Consider the following 24497-nt stretch of genomic DNA (forward strand, 5'->3'; position numbering starts at 1 on the left):
GATCCTCATAAGGTTTTAGACCCAACTCCCCAAATCCCCTCCAGCTCCAACCTCATGAACTGGCCCCTCAAGATCCGAGAGGATTGGATGGGTGTCTTTCACAGTGACGGGATGTAATCTTCCGCTGGCCCGGTGAACTGTCAGCATTGGTTACAGAGAAAATACACTTTAATCCTATGCTTCACAATACCTGAAATGTCAGTTAAGGGCTTGGGTAGGGAAGGACAATAGAGGTCACTGTTGTGTATGCACTGCAATGTGTCTGAAAAGCCTTTTCTTCTAAAGGAATCTAAACTCTATTTCTGTCTCTTATTCTCATTTTCTGTCTGTCTGCTTCTCTTGCTCTCTCTGTCTGTGTCTCGGTTTTGTCTGCTACTGGCCTGTCTTACCATGTTAGCTGTATACTATAGGATAAACTGTAAACCTGTCTAGTTTGATCTGTATGTCGCTGTTCACTGTTTTTTTATTCTGCCTCTTCCTCCTCTTCTTTCTAAAACCTAGAAGATAGAGATATAGGCGGGTGACATATTCAAGCAAAAACACCATTCTTCCCAAAGATATTCCCTCATTGGTGTTTTGATGATGGTGGTACAATGCGCTATCTAACATGTCATTCCGAAATCTCACACGTTTGGCTGCAATACAGGCAACATGCTGCAGGGACTTAGGCGCATGTTTTTGGTAGTTGTTCGTTCTCTTGAAAAATGACCCTGCCTTACCGGCCTGATGGGCAGTACATGTGTCTGTGTCTCTTGCCATTATTGTTTTCGTCCCGTGGAAACTTTTATTCCACAAAAACAAAAATGATCATGTTTCGCTTTGCCTCATACGATGCCATGCTTGGGTCCTGCTCTAGAATGCACTATAAACTGTGATTGGTCACAACAGACGAGCCATCCAATATTATTGGTCAAAAAGACTGGGACTGTACCACCAAAGGGGGAGAAGAAGCGTTGCAGATTCATTTTAGTGCGAAAACTGAAGCGGGAAGAATGACAAAGATGACAAGCAAACATTTTAATATGAATCTATGAATTTAAATAGCTAACCTTTGTCTACTGCTCTGACGTTAGGTCTTACTGGCCCCGGGCAAGCGGGCCATCTTTAATGTTGAACCCTGAGTAAGACAGGGAGTGAAAGAGAGACAGAAAGAGACTGTCAGAAAGCTAGCCTCTAATAATTCATTAGAAAGGCATTTGTCATTCCTTTCCTTTTCATCTCCAGCTGTCTTCAAATTCTCCTTCTCTCCGGACTTGTTTTGATCTGTGAATAAACCGGGCACACACCTTCAACTCCAGTCAGACAGGTCCCTTTTTCTCTGACACGTCAGTGTTACATGTTAACTGTCAATGTCTCTCAAATGTACTTTTCCTGCGTTGTTGACTCAAAACCAGACCTCTCTGACTCTCTCCTGTCTTGCTACCTCTCTCTCGCTCTCTTGTGCCCCTGTTTTCTCATGCTCCTCTCGTCTGTCTACATTTGTTTCTACCCGTTCCCCTCCTCTGCCATTTCTCTGGCTTTCCTGTCCTCCTTTGTCCAACTCTCTCTCAGTGGTGTCGTCTCGTCCTCGACACCTCTCTCTAAAGAGGTTCTCTCTGTTCTCCAGGTTGCCAGGTAATGTCCGGCATGTCTGGGCCCGGGGGGGGGGGGGGTTCAATGTAACACCAGGAGGTCGGAGAACAACATGACCCTAACACCCCCCACTTTATCATACTGTATGGAATGGTAGTGACCAGTGATTAGTGTACAGGATCATTAGCATCAGTGGCACAAACAACCCCATCGCCAATCACCTATCATAGATGCTAACACGCGCTAACAGTTCCAGGAAGCTTGCTGTCCTTAATTTCCTCTGTAACTAGCCTTTGCCTGAATTATAAACCAGTCTCATGCTAACTGCTGACTCTCAATAGCTTTGTTGAAGATCATAGAGAGATGGTAGATAGTAGTGACTATGGCGTGCAAAGGCTCCAGTAAGCTTGGATGGCATCCTTTAGGACTTTTACCATTTTGAAGTAGTCAACTGGGTGGGACTTCTAACTTAAGTCCCACCCAGTTGACCATGCAATTCCAATCCAGGTCAGTAGAGGGAATCAATCAGGGAATCATACGTGTGCCTTGATACTGGTCCAAAAGTGGCAGTAATCATAGTTTTTAAACCAACTGATTGATTTAGCATAATGGGATTACTTCAAAATGGAGTTTGCCTTAATGGTGCTGCCCATGCTTGAATTGAGGGCATAATGGGATAGATAACATGTTGGGATGTCTAAATGTATGGTAGGACTCTGTAGCACCGGAAGAGAAAATATGCCCCCTTCTGGTAATACAAGGTAATGCATCTGCCTGGCCTGCACTGTGCTGTTACCAGTAGTTTGTTAGAATGGTGGGTGATAACTTGCCTCCAGGCGAACTGCAGGTGGAGTTGGCGACTTTGCATCGCCATACCCACGGCTAAGACTGGTGCTGCCCCTTCTCCGTTCCGCCGAAACGGGCCAGGCTAATTGATGCTGGAACCTGAAGCTGGTTGTCTGTCTGCTGATAGCTCACCGAGTGGATTAAAAGTTCAGTGGTTCAGCTCTGCTAAGCCATGACTCTCCTTCAACACTACACTGGCAAACAGCAAATGAAATGCCTACACATATAGTCTGTTATTTGATGGGAACCTAACATTGCGGATGTCAACAGATCTATTTATCTTTCTAGTAACTAGCCTCTCATTTTAACATGCGAGTTGATATCTTTTTAACATGAATTTGATGTGCGTGCATTTGTTTGTTCCTTCCGCAGGTCACTCAGCATATAATGTCTCATCTCATTCTGTCAATTATATTGGCATGCCCTCCACTGCGTTAACTGTTCATTCATCTCATATAATGTACACAATGCGCCTTTGGCTGGTTTGACCATACAGTTTGATTAAATGATTACGAAACTTACCCATTTCATTGCAGTTGTATCTGTTTTTTTTATTTTTATGTGTGCCACTGCTTTGTATTTGTGTGCGTTGTGTATGTATGTCTGTGCCCCCCCCCCCCCCCCCCGCCCGTTTCTCACTCTAACGCACTCTAACGGTCCTTTCTATGCACACATGTGTTCCAGAGTTCCGCTCGCCGTCCCGCATCAGTGGGTTGAACCGGACAGCATCTCTGAGCGCTGCGGATCGCGCCGAGTCGCTCTCGGCCAGCGGCAGCAGCAGCCAGCTCAACGCTCAGTTCTCCGCCCCCTCGCCAACGTACACTCCCGACTTTTGCGTGCGAGCTCTGACAGACCTGCAGTTCGTCAAGGTAAGGAGGGCCGTCCAGCAACTGCAAATTGTGTAAGATGGGGTTAACACACTCATGCAACCTCTTTCTACCACATGCCTGCATTCATGCATGTATGCGCACGCACGCGCACACCACAATGATCCGCTCACTGACGTAGAAGTGAAAGCGGTGCTTACAAAAGGATTTATTTTCCTTCCTTTTTCTCTCTTCTTTTTTCACTTCCCTTTCATCCTCTGGCTTCCACCCTCCCAGATCACGCGGGCCCAGTACCAAAACGGCCTGATGGCGTCTCGTGTGGACTCCTCGCCCCAGTCGCCTGACTGCAGCCATCCTCACCTGGACGGTAGCGCTGCCCAGGACTGCCTTTCCTCGTCCGACAACCCGACCCCAGAGACCGCCCCACTTCTGGTGGACGAGACCACCTCACTCCTCAATGAGCGCAACTGCCTGACACAGAACCATCGCAACCAGGAAGACAACAGCATATGACACACGCAACTACGCTCATTATGTGTGTGTATATATATATATATATATATACACACGTACGCAAGGACTTTGGAGCCTGTGCATGTGTGTGGACCATGACCAACTTCCAATCATCATTTCCATGTACTTCTGTGCAATGTGGCTCTGTCAATCTGCGTTTGTATGCGATTGTGTGGGTCAGTGTGTGTTTGTGCACGCAGTATGTGTGTCTGTTGGATATTTTAGACCGAGACCAAAACACACGTTTTGCTTTAATATCGTAGAACAGTGTCTAACGAGGAGAGAGGGTTGAAGGGGTTAACGAAGGAGTTTCCCTCCCCCGTATCCTGTATATTATCTCCTCATATTTGTCCCTGCACTCCACCATTGGTTTTATCAACAACACAAGTGGTTTTTATATTGATCAATAGATTATTTTTCTCCTTTTTATATCAAAAGGGCCATCAGGGTCAGAAGCTGAGTTCATGGTTGAAGGTACCCATGTTTGTTAGAGAGAATGTGTTCAGCACACTAATGAAACGTTGATACGTTTTGGTCTGGACTAGTTTCATCAGGCGTGCGTGTGCGTGTGTGGGCGGGCGTTCGTGGGTGTGTGGGCGTGCCCGTCTGGGTGTTTTGTCCTTCCCCTTACGGCTGCCTCTGCTCTTGTTCTGTCGCCAGTGTAAAGCCACGTAACTCAGGAAAACTCATGCAGACAGACAGAATCACCGCTGACTGCTATAGACGCATGTGTAGCAACCCATTTCCCTTAACCCAGTGTTAACCATACAGCTTAAGTCAAAGACCAATCACAGCCAAGCATGTCAAAGACAAAACAAAGTCATGTTACAAATATGTAGTGCTATACTGAATGAGAATAATGCTATTTATTAATTCAATGTATGCTAAGAGATTTTTTTTTTGTATCTGTGGATATTAATTCTAACGTGTAGATTATTCACCATTATGACTTGCCCTTGGAGGTTTGTGGTGATGTCCACAACCGAAGACAACCAGTCGTTTAGAAAGAGGCCTTTTTTCCCCACAGGTGACAACTGATTCATTGTTGATGGATTGTGTTTAAGACAATCAATATGATTATAAACGTGGGAGATGTGCAGGGTACGTTATTGTAAAAATGTGGATAAAGACTTCCTACTTTTTATGAGAAGAGGTGGATTAGGTTTTTGGGCCCTTAAAAGCTTTAGGGTTTGTCTTTGCCTGTTTGGTAAATGACGATCACATTTGGAACGGTTACCAAAATCCAGTACTGACAGTAAAAGACATTGATATCAATAAATGACTGTATTTATTTTCTGTATGATTGAAGTTGTATAGGCCTATGTTTTGAGTGTATTTCTTTGCTCATTGATGTAAATACTTTTGCCTGTGTTTTATAATATAGCATTTTCATTGAAAATACAGTCTTTTATTAAGATATTTCTTCTAAACGGAGCAGCTGAATGTGGTGGTATTCAAATAAATGTTGGTAGCCTACTCTAGTCCCTTGCCCATCGCCTGAAGATGTACATGTTTGACATTTAAAAATGATTTCCAGACCTGTCAAAGAAATTTGCCTAGGGATTTATCGATTGAGTAACAAGGTGACATATAATTTTACCAGATCGGTAGTATTGACCCCAATAATCACATATGTCTATGTATTTCCTAGTCAAATGTTTTGTAGATCAAAAATAGATAAACATTTTGATAGATCATTTGTCTGAAGTAATGTTGTTGCGCTGGGCCAGTAGGCCTACCCACACTTCCTTTACATTAACATGTTTAAATTAACAGAACCAAAACTGGACTGGTTTTCCTGACGGGAAATTATCAAGCACTTTGTCTACAACGTATTTTTTTTCGTTTTTAATTGGGATATGGAGTAACGATGAATCCAGAGGATGTTGATGAATTGAATCATTTCCCTTTTTTTTTTTTTTTTATAAATGGGTTTGTTTTGGAGTTAATACGGTATGTTGAACTATTTCACTTGTTTAAAGGAAGGTTGAGGCCTGAATGTCTACAGATATGTTGGGAACTGTACAAACAACACAAAGATCCATAGAAGTGTCCCCATACAATCTCTAACACTTTCAGGAGAATGGTGGGGAATCTTAATGTGGCCTAGGGGACAATCAGCAAATTATTAATTTGAATTTAGTATATGGTACAACAATGATCAGTATTTAATGAAATACGAGGATGGCTGGTGACTCACCCAACTGGGTTCTATGACACCGGATTATAATAATTAGCTTACTGATCAGCTCAATCAGGTTAGTGACGATCGGAGTTTGAGCAGAAACCAACAGAACCCTTCCCCAACTGAGTAATCATTGTGTTGAATCTATTTGATCCCTGCAAGGCAGAAAGTTTTTAAACCAAATGACTCCACATTCCAATGCACACAAATCCTGTTAAGTGGCATTGGTGCTGTCTATTTAAAGGGTAAATCTGTGATTGTTGTTTTATGAACTGCTGATTGCCATTACAGTGAATATATTGTGGGATGTATCACAGAACACTATGCCTTCATTCCTTGTCAATAGGTATTCTAAGAACTCTGAGTTCTGTCCATTCTTTGCTATACCATCTGCAATGACCCACCTACAGTTCTGGGGGGCCCAACCTATGTATTAAGTGCAGCTAGGCATTATTACTTCCAGTATACATTTTAGCATGACATGTACAGTAACATTCATGCTTAATACCTTGGAGGACACTGTCTATTACACTAGTTTTGATATAAAAACTGATGTTGGACTGTTGAAAACAAAAGCACTTTAGAATTGAAGTATTCCTGGTCGGTTCACCAAGTTGCCAAAGTTGCCACTTTCATAATTTCCTTTGTCTGGTCTGGTATCAACTGTGACTTCTATCTATTCAGTGAACCATTTATTCAATATCTTAGATAACAGATACATGGGGTGAGTTCTATTTCCTACTTATCCCCTTTTCACCTATGTATTCCAGGAAATTTGTTGATCAGTTGTGAAATTGGCACCCCCCCCCTCCCACACACACACACACACACACACACACGTCATCAAAATCACTAACTTTCAAACTTGGCATTTCATGGCTTAATGAAATAGTATAGTAATTCTACTTATGCAGACATAACACAGGAAGTTGCTTGTAATAGTCCTAGACTGCCTCTGGACTCTTTCTAGTCAAACTGGACCTTGGCTGAATGTTTGCCTCACTTGAGCATGTTTTTAAGTCATGGTGAAATTGGGCAGTTAAGCTTTATATGGCAATATTAAACACTGGCTGTGGATCCATATGGTCTCTGACCTTTAGAGAATAAGCATATACTATGTTAAAGACCCAGAAACCTCTGTGCCTGTACTGATCACAGTTTGCACATTGATTCAGTCTTTGTGCTTTGTGTGGAGTGGGCTAGTTGGAACATTTTGATCTTCATCCACAGAAATCTCTTCATATTTCCCACACATTGCGCTGACTTGATTGACCAGATAATGTAGCCTACTTCCAGACCAAAATCCTGTGGCCATTTCAACAATAATTTCACATAACTTACATGTCCAAAGATTCAAAGTAAGTGTTTCTTAAATCAAGCAAGGATGTGACATAGCATTAAGTAGTCTGTGCAGTAGAGTTAATTTTATGTTTGCTTAATTTAGCATACATGCAGAATAAACAAGCTCAAGTTAAAACACTTCTAGAACTTTTAGCAAAAAGGTGACTTGTGGCCTGATGTAAGACCCATAAGGACTTGTCAGATTAAGGAATTTACGGTTTTAGGTGAAACTTTTCCAATTACAAAAAACACTTCTCAAATGATTTCTTTATTCTACAAGTTGTAACTTTCCCAAGACAATTTCTCAATTTATTATCGTCCTCTTTTCAGTGACTCTTTACACTACTGCCTTTGCAATATCTCCAGTAGTATTATTTTCAGAATTACACAAGCTTTTTCATTGCAGCCATAAATAATGCTCTCCTTCCACCTGTTGTGTCTGGTAAAATACTTTGTTTTCCTCACTCATTATTATCACTCTATTATTATTATTATTATTATTATTATTATTATTAATGACTTTACTTTGTTTGGGAGAATAGCCCATGGTGTAACCTATTTTTAAATTGGGTGAACATGTTGTCTAGTTCCAGAAATGTTGGTGTCATCATGTCAATTTCTTGTCAGGTCAGACAAAATCTGGGGCCAGGTTACAAAAAATGTACAAGTTGTCTATTCCCGCTGGCTGCTTTTACCTTAAATAATAATGATATGTACATACTGCTTTATAAGTACTGTCTTAACATGTTTTGAAAATGAAGAAAGTTACTCTATTAATAAACCTGAGATATATTTGTTTATTGAATCTCCTTGTGTTTTTGCTCCTGCTTTCTGTTTAGTTGTCTATCCTGAAATGTATATAGATGTTCTTGCTTACTTTGAGTGAGCAGAAACCTCACTTTTAATCTAATTTAAGCAAATACAATCCCGTCAAATTAAACTTTTTTTCATAAAAAATAGATAATATTACAATTCCCATAAACTATTTTACTCATGACTATTTTACTCATAAATGTGGTGTCATCGTTTCACAATCAATGGTGGTGTTTTACTTTCAGTGATTAAAGTCGGCTAACCAATACAATGGGTGTGAAGCAAGAAGTTCAAAATGTAAAGGCTCAAACCTTACACGGCCTGGGGCTTAATCTGTCGTTTTAGCCACTATTACACAAATATTACTATAGAATTTCCTGTCAAATAAAGCATAAAAATGGCTGAAGGAATAGATGTCCTTGTTTTTTGAAAAGAAAAGCAAATTCTATGTCCAATAAAAGCACATAAAATTGGTCAGAAATAGTGTCTCCATTGTGAATGTTGTAAATGATTTGTAGCTGGAAATGGCTGATTTTTTATTGAATATCTATATAGATGTGCACAGGCCCATTATCAGCAACCAAAAGTCCTATTGTTTGCTAATCCAAGTACATCCTTTTAAAAGGCAAATTGATCATTAGAAAACCCTTTCGCGATTGTTTGCTCTGCAGAAAATTGTTGATTAAAGAAGCAATAAAACCTATCTTCTTTAGACTAGTTCAGTATCTTCAGAATCAGCATTTGTGGGTTCGATTCAAGGCCCAAAATGGCCAGAAACAAAGAACTTTCTTCTGAAACTCGTCAGTCTATTCTTGTTCTGAGTAAAGAAGGCACTTGCCAAGAAACTGAAGATTGCATACAAGGATGTGTACAACTACCTACACAGAACAGTGCAAACTGTCTCTAACCAGAATAGAAAGAGGAGTGGGAGGCCCATATGCACAACTGAGCAAGTGGACAAAATACAATAAATAGTACCCACAAAACACCAGTCTCAATGTCAACAGTGAAGAGGCGACTCTGGGATTCTGGCCTTATAGGCAGAGTTGCATAAAAAAAGCCATATCTCAGACTGGCAAATAAAAAGGAAAGATTAAGATGGGCAAAAGTAAACAGACACTGGACAAAGGAACAACTGCCTAGAAGACCAGCCTCCCGGAGTCGCCTCTTCACTGTTGATGTTGAGACTGATGTTTTGTGGGTACTATTTAATGAAGCTGCCAATTGAGGATGTGAGGCATCTCAGAATAAATGCAACACAGAGTTATTGTAAAAGACACATGTCAACATCAACTGTTCAGAGGAGACTGTATACACTAGGCTTTTGGGGTAAAATTGCTGCCAAGAAACCACGACTGAAGAACGCCAATAAGAATAAGAGACTTGCATGGGCCATTAGAAGAGGAGACAAGCTTGGACCAACTTGCTTGGTTCCATCTGTTGTGTCTTTGTGAGACGCAGAGTGGATGAACAGATGATCTCTGCGTGTTTGGTTCTCACGTGAATCATGAATGAGGTTTGATGGTGTCATGTCAATTTCGTGTCAGGTCAAACAAAATCTTTATTCTACAAGTTGTAACTTTCCCAAGACAATTTCTCAATTTATTGTCTTCCTCTTTTCAGTTACTCTTTACACTACTGCCTTTGCATTGGCTCCAGTAGTATTATTTTCAGAATTACACAAGCTTTTTCAAGTTCTCTATTCCTGCTGGCTGCTTTTACCTTAAATAATAATGATATGTACATACTGCTTTATAGAGTGGGGCAAAAAAGTATTTAATCAGCCACCAACTGTGCAAGTTCTCCCACTTAAAAAGAGGAGAGAGGCCTGTAAACTTTCAACTATGAGAGACAAAATGAGGAAAGAAAATCCAGAAAATCACATTGTAGGATTTTTTATGAATTTATTGGTAAAGATTTCTGGCTCTCACAAACCTGTAACTTCTTCTTTAAGAGGCTCCTCTGTCCTCCACTCGTTACCTGTATTAATGGCACCTGTTGGAACTTGTTATCAGTATAAAAGACACCTGTCCACAACTTCAAACAGTCACACTCCAAGACCAAAGAGCTGTCAAAGGACACCAGAAACAAAATTGTAGATCTGCACCAGGCTGGGAAGACTGAATCTGCAATAGGTTAGCTGCTTGGTGTGAAGAAATCAAAAAAATTTAAATGTTCTTTGTCTAAAATAAATCACTGCACAAAAATAAATCACTGTCTGCATGATTCGACTCACACAGCCTCAGTCACTTACCTCACCTCGGCTCGTCCACTGTGTGTGTGCTTCTCTGTGATAAACCTCTAGCTGGCTAGCTCATGATTGAGATGACAACCATAACACAACAAACACACATACACACATATATCTCACATACATAAAAATCACTCACACAAAATCACTGATCATGTCACAGTCTAAACTGTACAGTCAAAAATACAGAAAGGAGTGGGAATCAAACCCTGAATTCAAAGGCTGGTTGAAACCATTTATTGGTGACGATACGCATGCATATTGCCTGTATTGTAAGGCTGATTTCTACGCTAAACTCAGAGATGTTAAAAAACAGGATAACTCAAAACCATACTGAAAAGGCAAAGCCTTATAACAGTTCCACCCAGAACAAGCTGCCATGTATGTTAACTAAAATTGACTCTGCAAAAAATGCTGAGGCCACCATTGCATTAGCTATGGCTGAACACTGTTCCATGCTGGCATGTGATCATATTGAAGAAGTATGTAAAGCTGCTTTTTCAGACTCTGCTGCTGCTACCCACTTCAAAATGCACTGGAAAAAGTGCACAGAAATGATTATAGGTGTTCTAGCACCATACTTCCTGAAAAGGTTAGTCGCTGATGTGGGTGACCAGCGTTTCAGCCTCCTCCTTGATGAGTCCACGGATGTAAGTGTTTCTAAGTATCTGGGGGTGGTGATAAAGTACTTTAGTGACACCAAGCAGACTATTGTATCCACATTTCTGGGACTTGTTGAGTTAGAAGGAGGAGATGCCAGATCTATAGCCCGTGCTGTTGTGGCTTTCCTTGAGAAATGTACTCTTAAAAAAGAGAAACTCCTGGGGATAGGGACTGACAATGCCTCTGTTATGACGGGGATTAACAGTGGGGTCCATAAAGGGCTGAAGGAGGAGTATGGGATCAAAGATCTGGTTCTTATTCGCTGTGCGTGCCACTTTCTGCAGCTTGCTGTAACTCATGCTTCCAATGACACCATTCCCCGTAGTGTGGAGTACTTGGTACGAGAGACATATAACTGACTCCAAAGCGCAGGGAAGCCTACAAGGCCATATATGAGACCATTAACTGTGGGGAGAAACCTTTACTAATAACCAAGGTTTGTGCCACACGTTGGCTCTCCATTGAACCTGCGGTTTCACGCATTTTGGACCAGTGGGAGGAGCTTAGGCTGCATGAAGTCACCTAGTCACCAAGTCCAGTGAACACTGCTACATGGCTGAGGTTTTACAGTCCATGTATAGTGATCTTCAAAATGTTTTGTATCTCACTTTTTTGAGGTCAGTGCTGGGTGAGGTACAGTTGGCTATCAAGGCTTTTGAGGGGGAGCAGGTGGATCCTCTTAACCTACTTGACAGCTTGGTTAGCATGATCAAGTCTGTGAGCAGCAGGGTGCTGAATCCACTGGCAAAGGTTGATGTAGTCAAAGGGCCAATAGATGGATACATCAGTCCCAAACCCTACCGTGGTTACCTTTTTGAGTCCAAGGCAGCAGAACTCCACCTTGTGCCTGAGGATGAAAGATATGTCCGAAAGCAGTGTGTAGCTTTCACCATCTCCCTCACTAACGAGTTGAGAGTGAGACTGCCAGACAACATTGAAGCATTGCGTTACATGTCGATTTTCAATGAGGAGTAAACTCTAAAACACAATAAGAGCCCAGGAGACATTGAAAAAATAGCCAAGCTCCTTGGCTACACCCCTGCAGCGATAGACAAGATAGTCCAGCAATGGCGTGCCATCCATCTTAGTAAATGGAATGAGACAAAAATCACACTGGGCTTCTGGAGTGAGATTTGGACGTTCAGGGATGCAGCTGGTATCAACCCGTTTCAAGAACTTGCCATGGCTGCTGTGTCTGTGTTGTCCTTGCCACACTTAAATGCTGAAGTAGAGAGAGTATTCAGCCAGATGAGAGTGGTAAAAAGCAAATTGAGAAATCAGATGTCCTTGCAGACCCTTAACTCCATCCTGTACATCCGATATGGACTGAAGCGGTCTGGTGAGGCTTGCTATGAGCACCAGCTGCCTGATGATGTTTTGCCGCTTTTTGGGACATCAGCTGCTTACTCATTTAAATCAGCTTCATCAGTTACTGAACCTGCCACAGAGAGCCTTGACCAAATTGATGACGATCCATCTTTTCTGTAAGCCAGCACAGCCTGTGTGTGTGTGGAGGGGGGTCTGGAAAATAAACAAATAATAAACTTGAATTAGAGCCAGACTACCATTTATACACATTGCCATTGACAATTGTCTCTGTCTCTTTTTGATCCATTTAGGTTGTTGTATAGTTTAGGAGAAAACGTTAAATGTTATTGTTTAAATTGTTCATGTTTTATTTTACTTAATAAAACTAAACTAATAAGGTGATTGTTCATGTCAACCGTCTGAACGGCTCTCAGTGCACGTAACTAACGTGGGGTTAATTCAGTCAGTTTTTATGTTGGTAGGGTTTACACACAATAGCTCAATTGGCAGATTTAGTAGCATGCCGATGGCGCAAACTAAAACAGTATTACAGCACTACTTTTGTTGTCCCCATCAGGAATAGCTCTTGAGAAAAAAGCTCTACCTAAACTTCAAATATTTCACTGATCGTATTTGTCCATAAATGCAAGAATCGGAATTCATAATTTGTCATAAACTTTTGAGAGTTTCTGATTAATAACGTAAATAAATGATCCACATACCACCTATTGACTGTTAGTTAGTATGTTTTATTGATTAGTTAGTTCCTATTGATTTAAGTGATGCGTGCAGTATCTTTCGCGCCGCAATCTTTAGAAAAAGGACAGCATTTTTAAGATTGGTCAATAATTATTCAATTTACATTTTTAACAGTTACTACCGGTACAGGTTTACTAATATAATTGAAATAAAACATTAGATGCATAACTAGTAAGCAGCGTGGTGCTATTGGGAAGCTGCGGATTAAATGTATTGTGACGTCATAATCAAATTCTGGAACTCTGAGTGAGTACTGAAATCACACGCAAAAAACTCACGCTGGGGGGCTGTTAAGGGCGATTTGAAACTCATGAAAACGAGCTTGGCGGTGGAGTTTTCGGATCTTGTTTATGTATTGTTTCTTCTTTGCATGAATTTTAACATGCATTTGTTGATGCAGCGACGTGGTTTTCAGAAGTGTTCCAGAGCCGATGCAGTGATTTTCTCTACAGAATCGTGTCTGTTTTTAATGCAGTGCCACCCGAGAGCTCAAAGATCACATCCATCCAATATTAGTTTTCGGCCTTGTCCCATGCGTACAGAGATTTCTCAGAGTTCTCAGAATGTTGTAATGATATTATGTGCTGTCGATTATGAGATTTCCATACTTTTTAAAATTTTACATTGACAAATGTTATTCTTAAATTGTTACACTATTTGTCTGAGCAGTCTGTCACAAAGTGGTGAACCCCTCCCTATCTTTACTTCTGAACGACTCATCTCCTCTGGGAAGCCTTTTTGTCGGACCACATAAACGGAGCCGGACTAGAAGAGCGAATTTCTATTACTGAGTGAGTGAGTGCCTGACTGACTGAATATCCTTTGTTAAATAGTGTAGTGGTTAGGGACGCGGGCTCCGAAACAACAGGTCCCGCGTTCACCTCCCATAACAGTCAAAACGCATTATGGCGGATGTTCAAGACAGACAAAAACTTTGCTGGCTACAACCCTACGTAGCTATGTAATAGAACACCTGAAATAAAACGGTTCTGGTCTGTAATAGGATTTGTTCAGGATAGACAAACACATTGCTGGCTTCACGATTCTCTCATCTTTTCACTTGACAAAAAAGTCAGTTGTCGTTAGTGATGGCCATTCGAGGCTTTTTTACCGTTCTTCTAGCAGCAGGATAATATGCTAGCAGTGCTAACTCAGGTTTTCTTTTTCTAAATAAAAGCCATCATTGAACTATATAAGTTAATATAGTTACCAATCAAGTCTGTACATTTTATGTTCAATGTCCGTTATTCTTGTCTGTTCTTTTTCACAGACTAGATTGTTAGCTATATCACCTTATACATTTCAATGATAGCTTTAATTGTGATAAAGAAAATCTGAGTGTTAAAACAGCCAGTGGCAAAAGCCATAAAGTTCATAGATACTATTTGTGGTGGAGGTAAACTTAATAAGAAACGTTACTCAGTTTAACACAATACTTAAATGCGTAGCTGTCACGGCTGGGTGTAGTGGAGTGTGTCGAAAGAACTTGGAGCCAAACGCAGGGAGGCGATAAACAAAACTGTATTCTCAAAAATAACAATCAAACAACAAGGGCACGCTATCACACGGCGATTAAAACGCTCAAACGAACGTGCCTCTCTCCACAATATAAAGACATAGAACAATACCACACAAAGACACCCAGAAACACAGGAACTAATATAGGCAACCTAATGAGGGAATGGACACCAGGTGTGTGCAATAACAAGACATGACAGTGCTGTGGGAGGAGGAGCGGCGTGGCTAGAAGACCGGCGACGACGACGCGCCCCGAGGCCGACCCGGAGGACGCCGCGCAGGACGATCAGGGCGCCGACGATGGAAGTCAGTGAGGAGCTCAGGATCAAGAATGTCCACCGCCGGCACCCAGCAACGCTCCTCCGGGCCGTACCCCTCCCACTCCACCAGGTACTGCAGGCCCCTCCCCCGGCGCCTCGAGTCGCGGATGGAACGGACAGAGTACGCCGGGCCCCCCTCGATGTCCAGAGGGGGCGGAGGGACCTCCCGCACCTCAGACTGCTGGAGGGGACCAGCCACCACCGGCCTGAGGAGAGACACATGGAACGAGGCATTAATCCTGTAATCAGGGGGAAGTTGCAATTTATAGGTTACCTCGTTCACTCTCCCCAGGACTTTGAACGGCCCTACAAACCACGGGCCCAGCTTCCGGCAGGGCAGGCGGAGAGGGAGGTTCCGGGTCGAGAGCCAGACCCGGTCGCCCACAGCGTAGACCGGGGTGTCGTTACGCCGGCGGTCAGCAGCGGACTTCTGGCGAACCCCGGCGCGCCGGATGTGTCGATGGGCCACGGACCAGGTGTCCTCGGCGCGCCGGAACCAGTCGTCCACCGCCGGAACCCCAGACTCGGGCTGGCTCTGCCAGGGTACCAAGACCGGCTGGTACCCCAGGACACACTGAAAGGGAGTCAAGGACGTGGAGGAGTGGCGGAGTGAATTCTGAGCATACTCTGCCCAGGGCAGGAACTCCGCCCACTCCCCCGGCCGGTCCTGGCAATAGGACCGCAGGAACCTCCCCAGGTCTTGGTTCACACGATCCACCTGCCCATTAGCTTCGGGGTGGAAGCCGGAGGTGAGGCTGAACGAGATCCCCAATCGGCCCATAAAGGCCTTCCAGACCCGAGACGTGAACTGAGGGCCCCGGTCAGATACAATGTCCTCCGGCACCCCGTAGTGCCGGAAGACATGGGTGAATAGAGCCTCTGCAGGTCTGCAGGGCCGTCGGGAGACCGGGGAGAGGAAGGAACCGGCAGGCCTTTGAAAACCGATCCACAACAACCAGGACCGTGGTATTGCCTAGTGAGGGGGGAAGATCGGTTAAAAAATCAATGGACAAGTGAGACCATGGTCGTTGTGGAACGGGCAAAGGATGTAACTTACCCGCCGGAAGGTGTCTAGGTGCCTTACACTGAGCGCACACCGAACAGGAGGACACGTACGCCCTCACATCCTTAGCCAGGCCAGGCCACCAGTACTTATCGGTAAGGCAGCGCACAGTACGGTCTATGCCCGGGTGACCCGTGGAAGGGGACGTGTGGGCCCAGTAGATGAGACGGTCATGGACATCCAGCGGGACGTACTGACGATCCCCAGGACACTGAAGTGGCCCAGAATCGCTGCGCAACGCCCGCTCAATGTCCGCGTCCACGTCCCACACAACCGGCGCCACAATGCACGAGACGGGCAGAATCGGTGTATCATCTACCCGCCTTTCAACCGCGTCGCACAACCGAGACAGCGCGTCTGCCTTGGCGTTTTTTGTACCCGGAACTTATGAAAGCGTGAAATCGAACCGGGCAAAAAACAACGCCCACCTGGCCTGGCGAGGGTTCAGTCTCCTTGCCGCCCGGATGTACTCCAGGATACGGTGGTCGGTCCAGACTACAAACGGGTGTCTCGCTCCCTCGAGCCAATGTCTCCAAACAGTCAAGGCGTTAAACACAGCCAACAGCTCCCTGTCACCGACGCCATAGTTGCGCTCTGCCTCACTGAGCTTTCGTGAGTAAAAAGCACAGGGGCGACGCTTAGGAGGGGTACCCGACAGTTGGGACAATACAGCACCTATCCCCACCTCCGAGGCATCCACCTCCACTATGAACGGCAGTGACGGATCGGGGTGAGCCAGAACCAGGGCAGAGGTGCACATTCTCTTAAGGGTGCGAAATGCGACGTCTGCCTCGGTTGTCCAGGTGATCCGGCTCGGACACGCGATCGACCTCCATTTCCACCCCACCGGCGGAAATCCAAAACCCGAGGAAAGAGACGGCTCGCTGGAAGAACGCGCACTTCTCTGCTTTAGCGTACCGGCCATGCTCCAACAGCCGCTTCAGCACCCTGCGAACGAGAGACACATGCTCAGCACGCGTAGTGGAATAAACGAGGATGTCGTCAATGTAAACCACAACTCCGCGCCCCAGCATGTCCCTAAACACGTCGTTCACAAAGGACTGAAACACTGCCGGGGCATTCATCAACCCATACGGCATCACCAGGTATTCGTAGTGACCCGTGGTGGTGCTGAAGGCGGTTTTCCACTCGTCTCCCTCTCGGATTCTCACCAAATTGTACGCACTCCGGAGGTCCAGTTTCGTGAAGAAGCGCGCCCCATGCATTGACTCGATATATTGGGAAATCAGGGGGATAGGATATGAGTACCGGATCGTCAGTTTGTTTAACGCCCTATAGTCAATGCACGGGCGCAAACCCCCATCCTTCTTCCTCACAAAAAAGAAACTTGAGGAGGCGGGCGAGGTGGAACGGCGGATCTGCCCCTGCCGCAGGGATTCGGCCACATAGGTCTCCATCGCTGCGGTTTCTGCCTGCGACAGGGGATACACATGACAATAAGGCGGCACAGCATCTCCCTTTAGGTTTATAGCACAATCCCCAGACCGATGTGGTGGCAAACGACTAGCCATGGTCTTCGAAAAGACCAGCGCTAAATCGGCATATTCCGGGGGAATGTGCACTGCGGAGACACTGTCTGGACTTTCCACCGAGGTCGCACCAACGGAAACACCTAGACACCTCTCCTGACACCCCTGAGACCACCCTGTCAACACTCTCTGCGACCAGGAAATAGTTGGGTTGTGTCCCGACAACCATGGAAGACCCAGCACCACAGGGAAAGCAGGAGAGTGAATAACATGAAACTCAATCTGTTCGGTATGGGCGTGATGTACGGTCATCGTGATAGGGACTGTGACGTGCTCAACGAGACCAGTGCCTAGTGGTTTGCTGTCTAAGCCCGTAATGGACCTAGGTTGAGACAATGGCACCAGCGGAATGCGCAGTTTCTGTGCGTAACCGCTGTCCATAAAATTCCCAGCTGCGCCTGAGTCTACGAGCGCCTTACACTGAGAGTTAGTAGGAAAATCAGGGAAGGCCACCAAAAGTGTCATGTGCTTCGCAGAGAGCCCTGACAGTGTGTGTGGTCTACTCACCTGACTCTGTGTAGTGGTGTCAGGCTTCCTCCGCTCGACCCTCTCTCACTGGAAACAGTGGGAGGCAGTGTCCCTTCCTCCCACAAAAGGAACACTCCCTAGACCGCACCGTCTCCCTTCGTGCGGCTCCTCCCACTTCCATGGGTTCAGGTCCGGCGACGGGGTGTACCGGAGGGGGCTGATCATTCCCGGTGCGTCCGCGGGTGGCTAGCAGATTGTCCAGCCGGATCGCCATGTCGACGAGCTGGTCGAAGGTCAACATGGCGTCCCGGCATGCCAGCTCCCTACGGACGTCGGACCGTAAGTGGCACCGGAAATTATCGATAAGTGCCCTGTCGTTCCAGCCCGACCCCGCCCCCAGGGTCCTGAACTCCAGGGCGAAGGCCTGTACGCTCCTTGTCCCTTGCCTCAGGTGCACGAGACGCTCGCCGACCTCCCTGCCGTCGGGCGGGTGATCGAACACAGCCCGGAAGAGGCCGACGAACGCCCCGTAATGGGCCAACTCCGGCCCGTTAGTGGACCAAACGGAGTTGGCCCAGTCTAACGCCTTGCCCCTCAGGCAGGAGACAAGGGCCGAGACCCTCTCCCTATCCCCCGGGTGAGGGCTGAGGGAGGCGAAATATAGCTCCAACTGGAGCAAAAACCCAGAGCACTGGGCTGCGTCTCCGCTGAATCCCTGAGGAAGGCTCAGCTGAATGGTCCTCCTCTGCGACGGTGGAGACGATGGCAGGGGCACTTCGGCCGGGTTGAGTATGGGTGGTTGCTGCTCAGGTGGCAGCCTCGCCTCCAACCGCCGCATAGCCTGGACCATCTCGGTCATGGCCTCCCCCAGGGACGCAATCATGCTGCCATGGTGGTGGAGCAGGTCACTCCCCGCTGACTCCATGGTGGTGTGGTATTCTGTCACGGCTGGGTGTAGTGGAGTGTGTCGAAAGAACTTGGAGCCAAACGCAAGGAGGCGATAAACAAAACTGTATTCTCAAAAATAACAATCAAACAACAAGGGCACGCTATCACACGGCGATTAAAACGCTCAAACGAACGTGCCTCTCTCCACAATATAAAGACATAGAACAATACCACACAAAGACACCCAGAAACACAGGAACTAATATAGGCAACCTAATGAGGGAATGGACACCAGGTGTGTGCAATAACAAGACATGACAGTGCCGTGGGAGGAGGAGCGGCGTGGCTAGAAGACCGGCGACGACGCGCGCCGAATACCACGTCGGGGGGGATGGCGCGCGTCCTCCACGCGCGTCCTCGTTACAGTAGCAACATATTACTTGCTAATAAGCTTTTAAAATGGCCAGTGACAAAAGTCATACAGTTAGATACAATTTGTGGTGGAGGTTAAGAAACGTTACTCAGCTTAACCCTAGTCAATGGTGTCTAATTGTGTCCGGGTTCAATTAACAAATGAGTTAATGGTGTCCGGGTTTGATTCTCGAGAGGGTGGCCACGATCAACACATCCTATTGCGCACCGGCTGAACTAGGCTTGTCTGGTTTCTTTTTACTGATTTGTTGCCAATTCACGTAATTAATTGTGAGATGTGTTTTCTTGCATTTCACAACTTACCAAGTGATTTGTTGCCTCTTCCCAGCTTCTTTAAACGTGTTGCTGGCATCAAATTCAGTGGCCATATATTTTCCAAGAAACAATAAAATGTCTCAGTTTCAACATTTTATATGTTGTCTTTATACAATTCTCTATTGAATATAGGGTTTAAATGATTTGCACATCATTGCATTGTTTTTCTTTACATTTTACACAGCATCCCAACTTTTTTGGAAACAGGGTTATATATCAAAATATCAGGGTCAGATTTAAAGTTTGTAGATAGGATGCCTATTAAACAGAATGTGTTCAGCACATTATAATGAACTTTTCTTAGATTTTGGTCTGGACTAGTTTCATCAGATGTGGGTCAGTGAGTGAGTGTCTCTGGGTGTTTTGTCCTTCCCCTTGCAGCCACCACTGAGCCTGGTCTGTCACCAGTGTAAAGCCACGTAACTCAGAAAAACGGAAGCAGACAAACAGAAGAACAGCCATCCACTACAACCGCATGTGTTGTGCATGTGTAACCGTACACCTTAAGCCAAAGACCAATCACAACCAAGCAAGTTTTGTACTTGCAGATATTCATTCACCATAATGAATTCCCCTTTGAGATTTGTCGTGACGCTCGTTCTGAGGGTTTTCCTCTTCCCCAAATTTGAACAGGGATTTGTCTGTCATGGACTGTAGTTAAAAGAATGAACACAATTATGAATATGGAAGATGTGCAGGGTTCATATTTATTAAAACAGGGACAAAGAGCCTTTTCCTCCTTTTTAAGAGGGAGGCGTTTTGTGGCTGCAAAAGCTTTTGGGTTTGTCTTTGCCTGGTAGTTGTCAGGGGTTGACAGGAGAGTACTTTCCCATATGGGACACCAGATTCCAATTTAGGGAGGAAGGTGGCATTGTCCAATATGCTTGAGAGGGAAGGTGCCAGTTATAAAGAGAGGGTGGGGCGAGAAAGACGGAGCAAATATGGGTTTTGTCACTACCTGGGGAGCTATATGGAGGCAATAATGGTTGTATATCCTGTCTGCCGTGATGGATGTGTTTCTGAGTTGTTGACTCACCGTAAGTGTCAGCAGTTGGGGACAGAACAAGAGTGAACCCACAGCTTCCTGTCAGAGTATGGAGAAGTGACCAGCCCAAACATTAGCCAATGGGGAGATACATTAATGCACCACACCGAGACTTCCTTGTTTGTGTAGTTGTGTGATAAAATGGGTGGAGTTATTGTCGTCTATGGGCCTATGTGACTTAAAGCCACGCTGGTGTGTGTTGTGTTTTTCCAGCTCCGATTTAGCCGGGACGAGACCATTGTAATTGATAACTCTTTCAGACCATCAGTGACATCTTCATTGTTATTTTTGTGGGTTTTTTTTGGATACAGATCTCTTCCTTCAGGGTCACAATCTCATTTATTCCTATTTGTTGACTGCGTGTTTATGTTCCATTTTGACTGTGGCAACAGTACAGCAGGTCTTATTATAAATTGTCAACTATTTTTAATGGTATTGGTTGTGACTACCTCACCCTCTTTTTTATTTTTGAACACATTTGTATTAAGTTCACCCAGAGTAGTATAGCACACTAGTCTAGGTTGACAGTGCTTATGAGGTAAGGGGAGGGAGGCTACAGTGGAGGGCAGGCCAGGGGCTGTAGACACTATATCTTTATCGATAATGGTGATAGCAAATAAACCATCCATCCATCATTGTCCTGAGGTTCTACGTGGGGTGAGAATCAAACTGAGTGAAGACTTGTGCAGAAGGAAATGTTATTGGGGCTATAAAATGTTATCCCTGCTGCTATGATAGTTTATGTTCTCACCTTTGTTACTCCCGACCTGTACAGAGAATTATGGAGCCAAGCTCAAGTAATGGTAGCTATGAGGGTGTTCCTCCCCGAGTGGGATCCCTAAGGGAGTGGCTCAAGTTTTTGGGAATGGCAGGCTCGGATACAGGTCCAAGAGCTCACAGAGGAGCAGAAGACATACTTCATCTTGGGGCTCTAGAAAGTGAGAAGATGGAAGCTCACTTGTTGTGTCCAGCCCAGCAGGGTACCTCTACTGCCCTGTGGGAAGAACTGCAATCTCTGTTTGGCAGTGGAACTTCCAAATCCACACTTAGAGCTAGATTTAACCTTTGTGGACAGCATGATGAGGAGAGTTATGAGGTTAACTTTCATATCTGAGAGCTGTATTCCAGGTGACGGGCCAGATGACCTCCTACGTGATAAATTGCTCCTTGGCCTGAATGTGGGTACTGTATGAGAGGAGCTCCAGAACATGGCAAAAACCCAGAAATTACATTCACATCCTTGCTGTGCCAGTGTTGTCCCCCCTATTGCCCCTCCCTCAGGGCATCCATGACTCAACTCCAGTATGGCACAGTGGTTCCCAACCTTTTTTGGTTACTGTACCAAAAATAGATTTTTTGTTTTACCTTATATTAATTTTTTTCCAGTGAGCCTATGATCTCATGAATCTTCTAAAGTACTTCCTGTTGATAGACCTAGTACCCCTGGTTGGGAACCATTGATCAATAAAAATCAAAGGAGACCCTCCTTGCCGAGTGGAGACAGGACATGGCGGAATAAACGGAGACACTACAGAAAATATGATAGTCGAGAAAATGCGGTGGCCAAGGGTGCCTTCCTCTTCTATGATTGGTCCATCTAGCCAGGGGGGCTGAAAGCTTGAGGAGAACAATCCAGTCGGATGCCCTGGAGCGAACTATCTGTACAGTCTGTGGACAGGTCGGCCACATTCAGTGGTTCGGCAAGAGGAGTAAAGTCAGACAGCTGGGAAAAAATTCCTCAATGGGATCTTTCAGGGGTCAATGCTTTCTATTCCACTCAAACAGGCTATGCTCAAAAGGCGTGTCAAAAAACGTTCACCATCTACCAGTGGGTTGCTGCCACCATAAAGTCGTCTGGCTTGCCACACCCGGCACGGCTGAGCCGACGAGACCACAACTACAGTCTGAGCCTGAGCAGCTGGTGGGAAGTGGCAGATTTTACTTTCGGCATTGGCAGTCAAGACTGTATGAAATATCATACCGCAGTGGGCCAACTGGGTGCTGCTAGGATAGAGGCTTCGCTTAAGCATGGTTTCTTCTGGGCTCAGATAGGGGAGGATTTACCAAGGTGGATGGCTAGCTATGAGAAATACATTCGGGAGCCAAAAAACAGCCATCGCCACCGCATACCACCTGGAAGTGTTTGCGATTGACTATGCTGAGGAAGACCTGGCAACACATATCCTTTCATGTTAGTAATGACTGATCTGTTTTCCAGGTGTGGCTAAGCAGTGCCTACAAAGGATCAGACTGCAGCAGCAACAGTTAAGGCCTTGTGGTCTGCAGTAGATCAGTACTGGAGAAGCTGCCTGTCCCCCCAACGCCCTAGGTGGCTCCCCAGTCAACTCTGTGGAGTCCTTTTGCTTTCTGGGCGCTTCCACAATGCCATCATAGAGTCCATCCTGACCTCCTCCATCACCGTCTGGTACACTGCAGCCACTGCCAAGGACAATGGCAGGCTGCAGTCATCCGCTCTGCAGAGTGGGTGATTGGCAGCAATCTGCCGTCTCTACCAGAGACATACCTCCAGGACATGGAGGCAAGCAGCAAAGATTGGGGCTGATCCCGCTCACCCTGGAAATTGACTATTCAGAACTCTCCTCACTGGTAGAAGGTTGAGATCTATCAGGACCAAAACCTCCTGCCACAACAGTTTCTTTCCTACAGCAGTAGGCCTCATGAACATGCCCCGTAGCCCACTCCCAACATACACACACAACCCTCAACTAGACAAATCTATAACCCCTCCCCACATACACAACTCTCAGCTGGACAATTCTTGCGCATCGCATCATCTTCCGCTTAATCCGGGGCCGGGTCGCGGGGGCAGCAGTCTAAGCAGGGATGCCCAGACTTCCCTCTCCCCAGACACTTCCTCCAGCTCTTCCGGGGGGACACCGAGGCGTTCCCAGGCCAGCCGGGAGACATAGTCCCTCCAGCGTGTCCTAGGTCTTCCCCGGGGTCTCTTCCCGGTGGGACGGGACCGGAACACCTTCCCAGGAAGGCGTTCCGGAGGCCTCCGAAACAGATGCCCAAGCCACCTCAGCTGACCCCTCTCGATGTGGAGGAGCAGCGGCTCTACTCTGAGCTCCTCCCGGGTGACCGAGCTTCTCACCCTATCTCTAAGGGATCGCCCAGCCACCCTGCGGAGAAAGCTCATTTCGGCCGCCTGTATCCGGGATCTTGTCCTTTCGGTCATGACCCAAAGCTCATGACCATAGGTGAGAGTAGGAACGTAGATTGACCGGTAAATCGAGAGCTTCGCCTTGCGGCTCAGCTCTTTCTTCACCACGACAGACCGATACATCGACCGCATTACTGCAGAAGCTGCACCGATCCGTCTGTCAATCTCCCGTTCCATCCTTCCCTCACTCGTGAACAGGACCCCTAGATACTTAAACTCCTCCACTTGAGGCAGGCACTCTCCACCAACCTGAAGTGGGCAAGCCACCCTTTTCCGACTGAGGACCATGGCCTCGGATTTGGAGGTACTGATTTTCATCCCCACCGCTTCACACTCGGCTGCAAACCGTCCAAGTGCATGCTGAAGGTCCTGGCTTGAAGGGGCCAACACGACAACATCATCCGCAAAGAGCAGAGACGAAATCGTGTGGTCCCCAAACCTGACACCCTCCGGCCCCTGGCTGCGCCTAGAAATTCTGTCCATAAAAATTACGAACAGAACCGGTGACAAAGGGCAGCCCTGCCGGAGTCCAACATGCACAGGGAACAAGTCTGACTTACTGCCGGCAATGCGGACCAAGCTCCTGCTTCGGTCGTACAGGGACCTGACAGCCCTTAGCAAAGGACCCAGGACCCC

The 24497-nt window shown here is 45.8% G+C and overlaps 1 protein-coding gene across 3 annotated transcripts in view; it reads left to right on the plus strand.

Moving 5' to 3' along the window:
* Positions 1-8084, plus strand: part of LOC105007895 (metal transporter CNNM4) — a 53314-nt gene extending 45230 nt beyond the window's left edge. Inside the window, exons 6-8 of one of the 3 annotated variants that reach the window (XM_010866999.4) lie at positions 1552-1614; positions 3103-3287; positions 3522-8084. In XM_010866999.4, the coding sequence (XP_010865301.1) occupies positions 1552-1614; positions 3103-3287; positions 3522-3758 (485 nt within the window). In that variant the 3' untranslated portion in view covers positions 3759-8084. The other 2 variants (XM_010867000.4, XM_020052854.3) reach the window with 2 other exon arrangements.
* The last annotated feature ends 16413 nt before the right edge of the window (positions 8085-24497 follow it).

Source organism: Esox lucius, chromosome 13 (genome assembly GCF_011004845.1).
Source record: "Esox lucius isolate fEsoLuc1 chromosome 13, fEsoLuc1.pri, whole genome shotgun sequence".
NCBI lineage: Eukaryota > Metazoa > Chordata > Actinopteri > Esociformes > Esocidae > Esox > Esox lucius.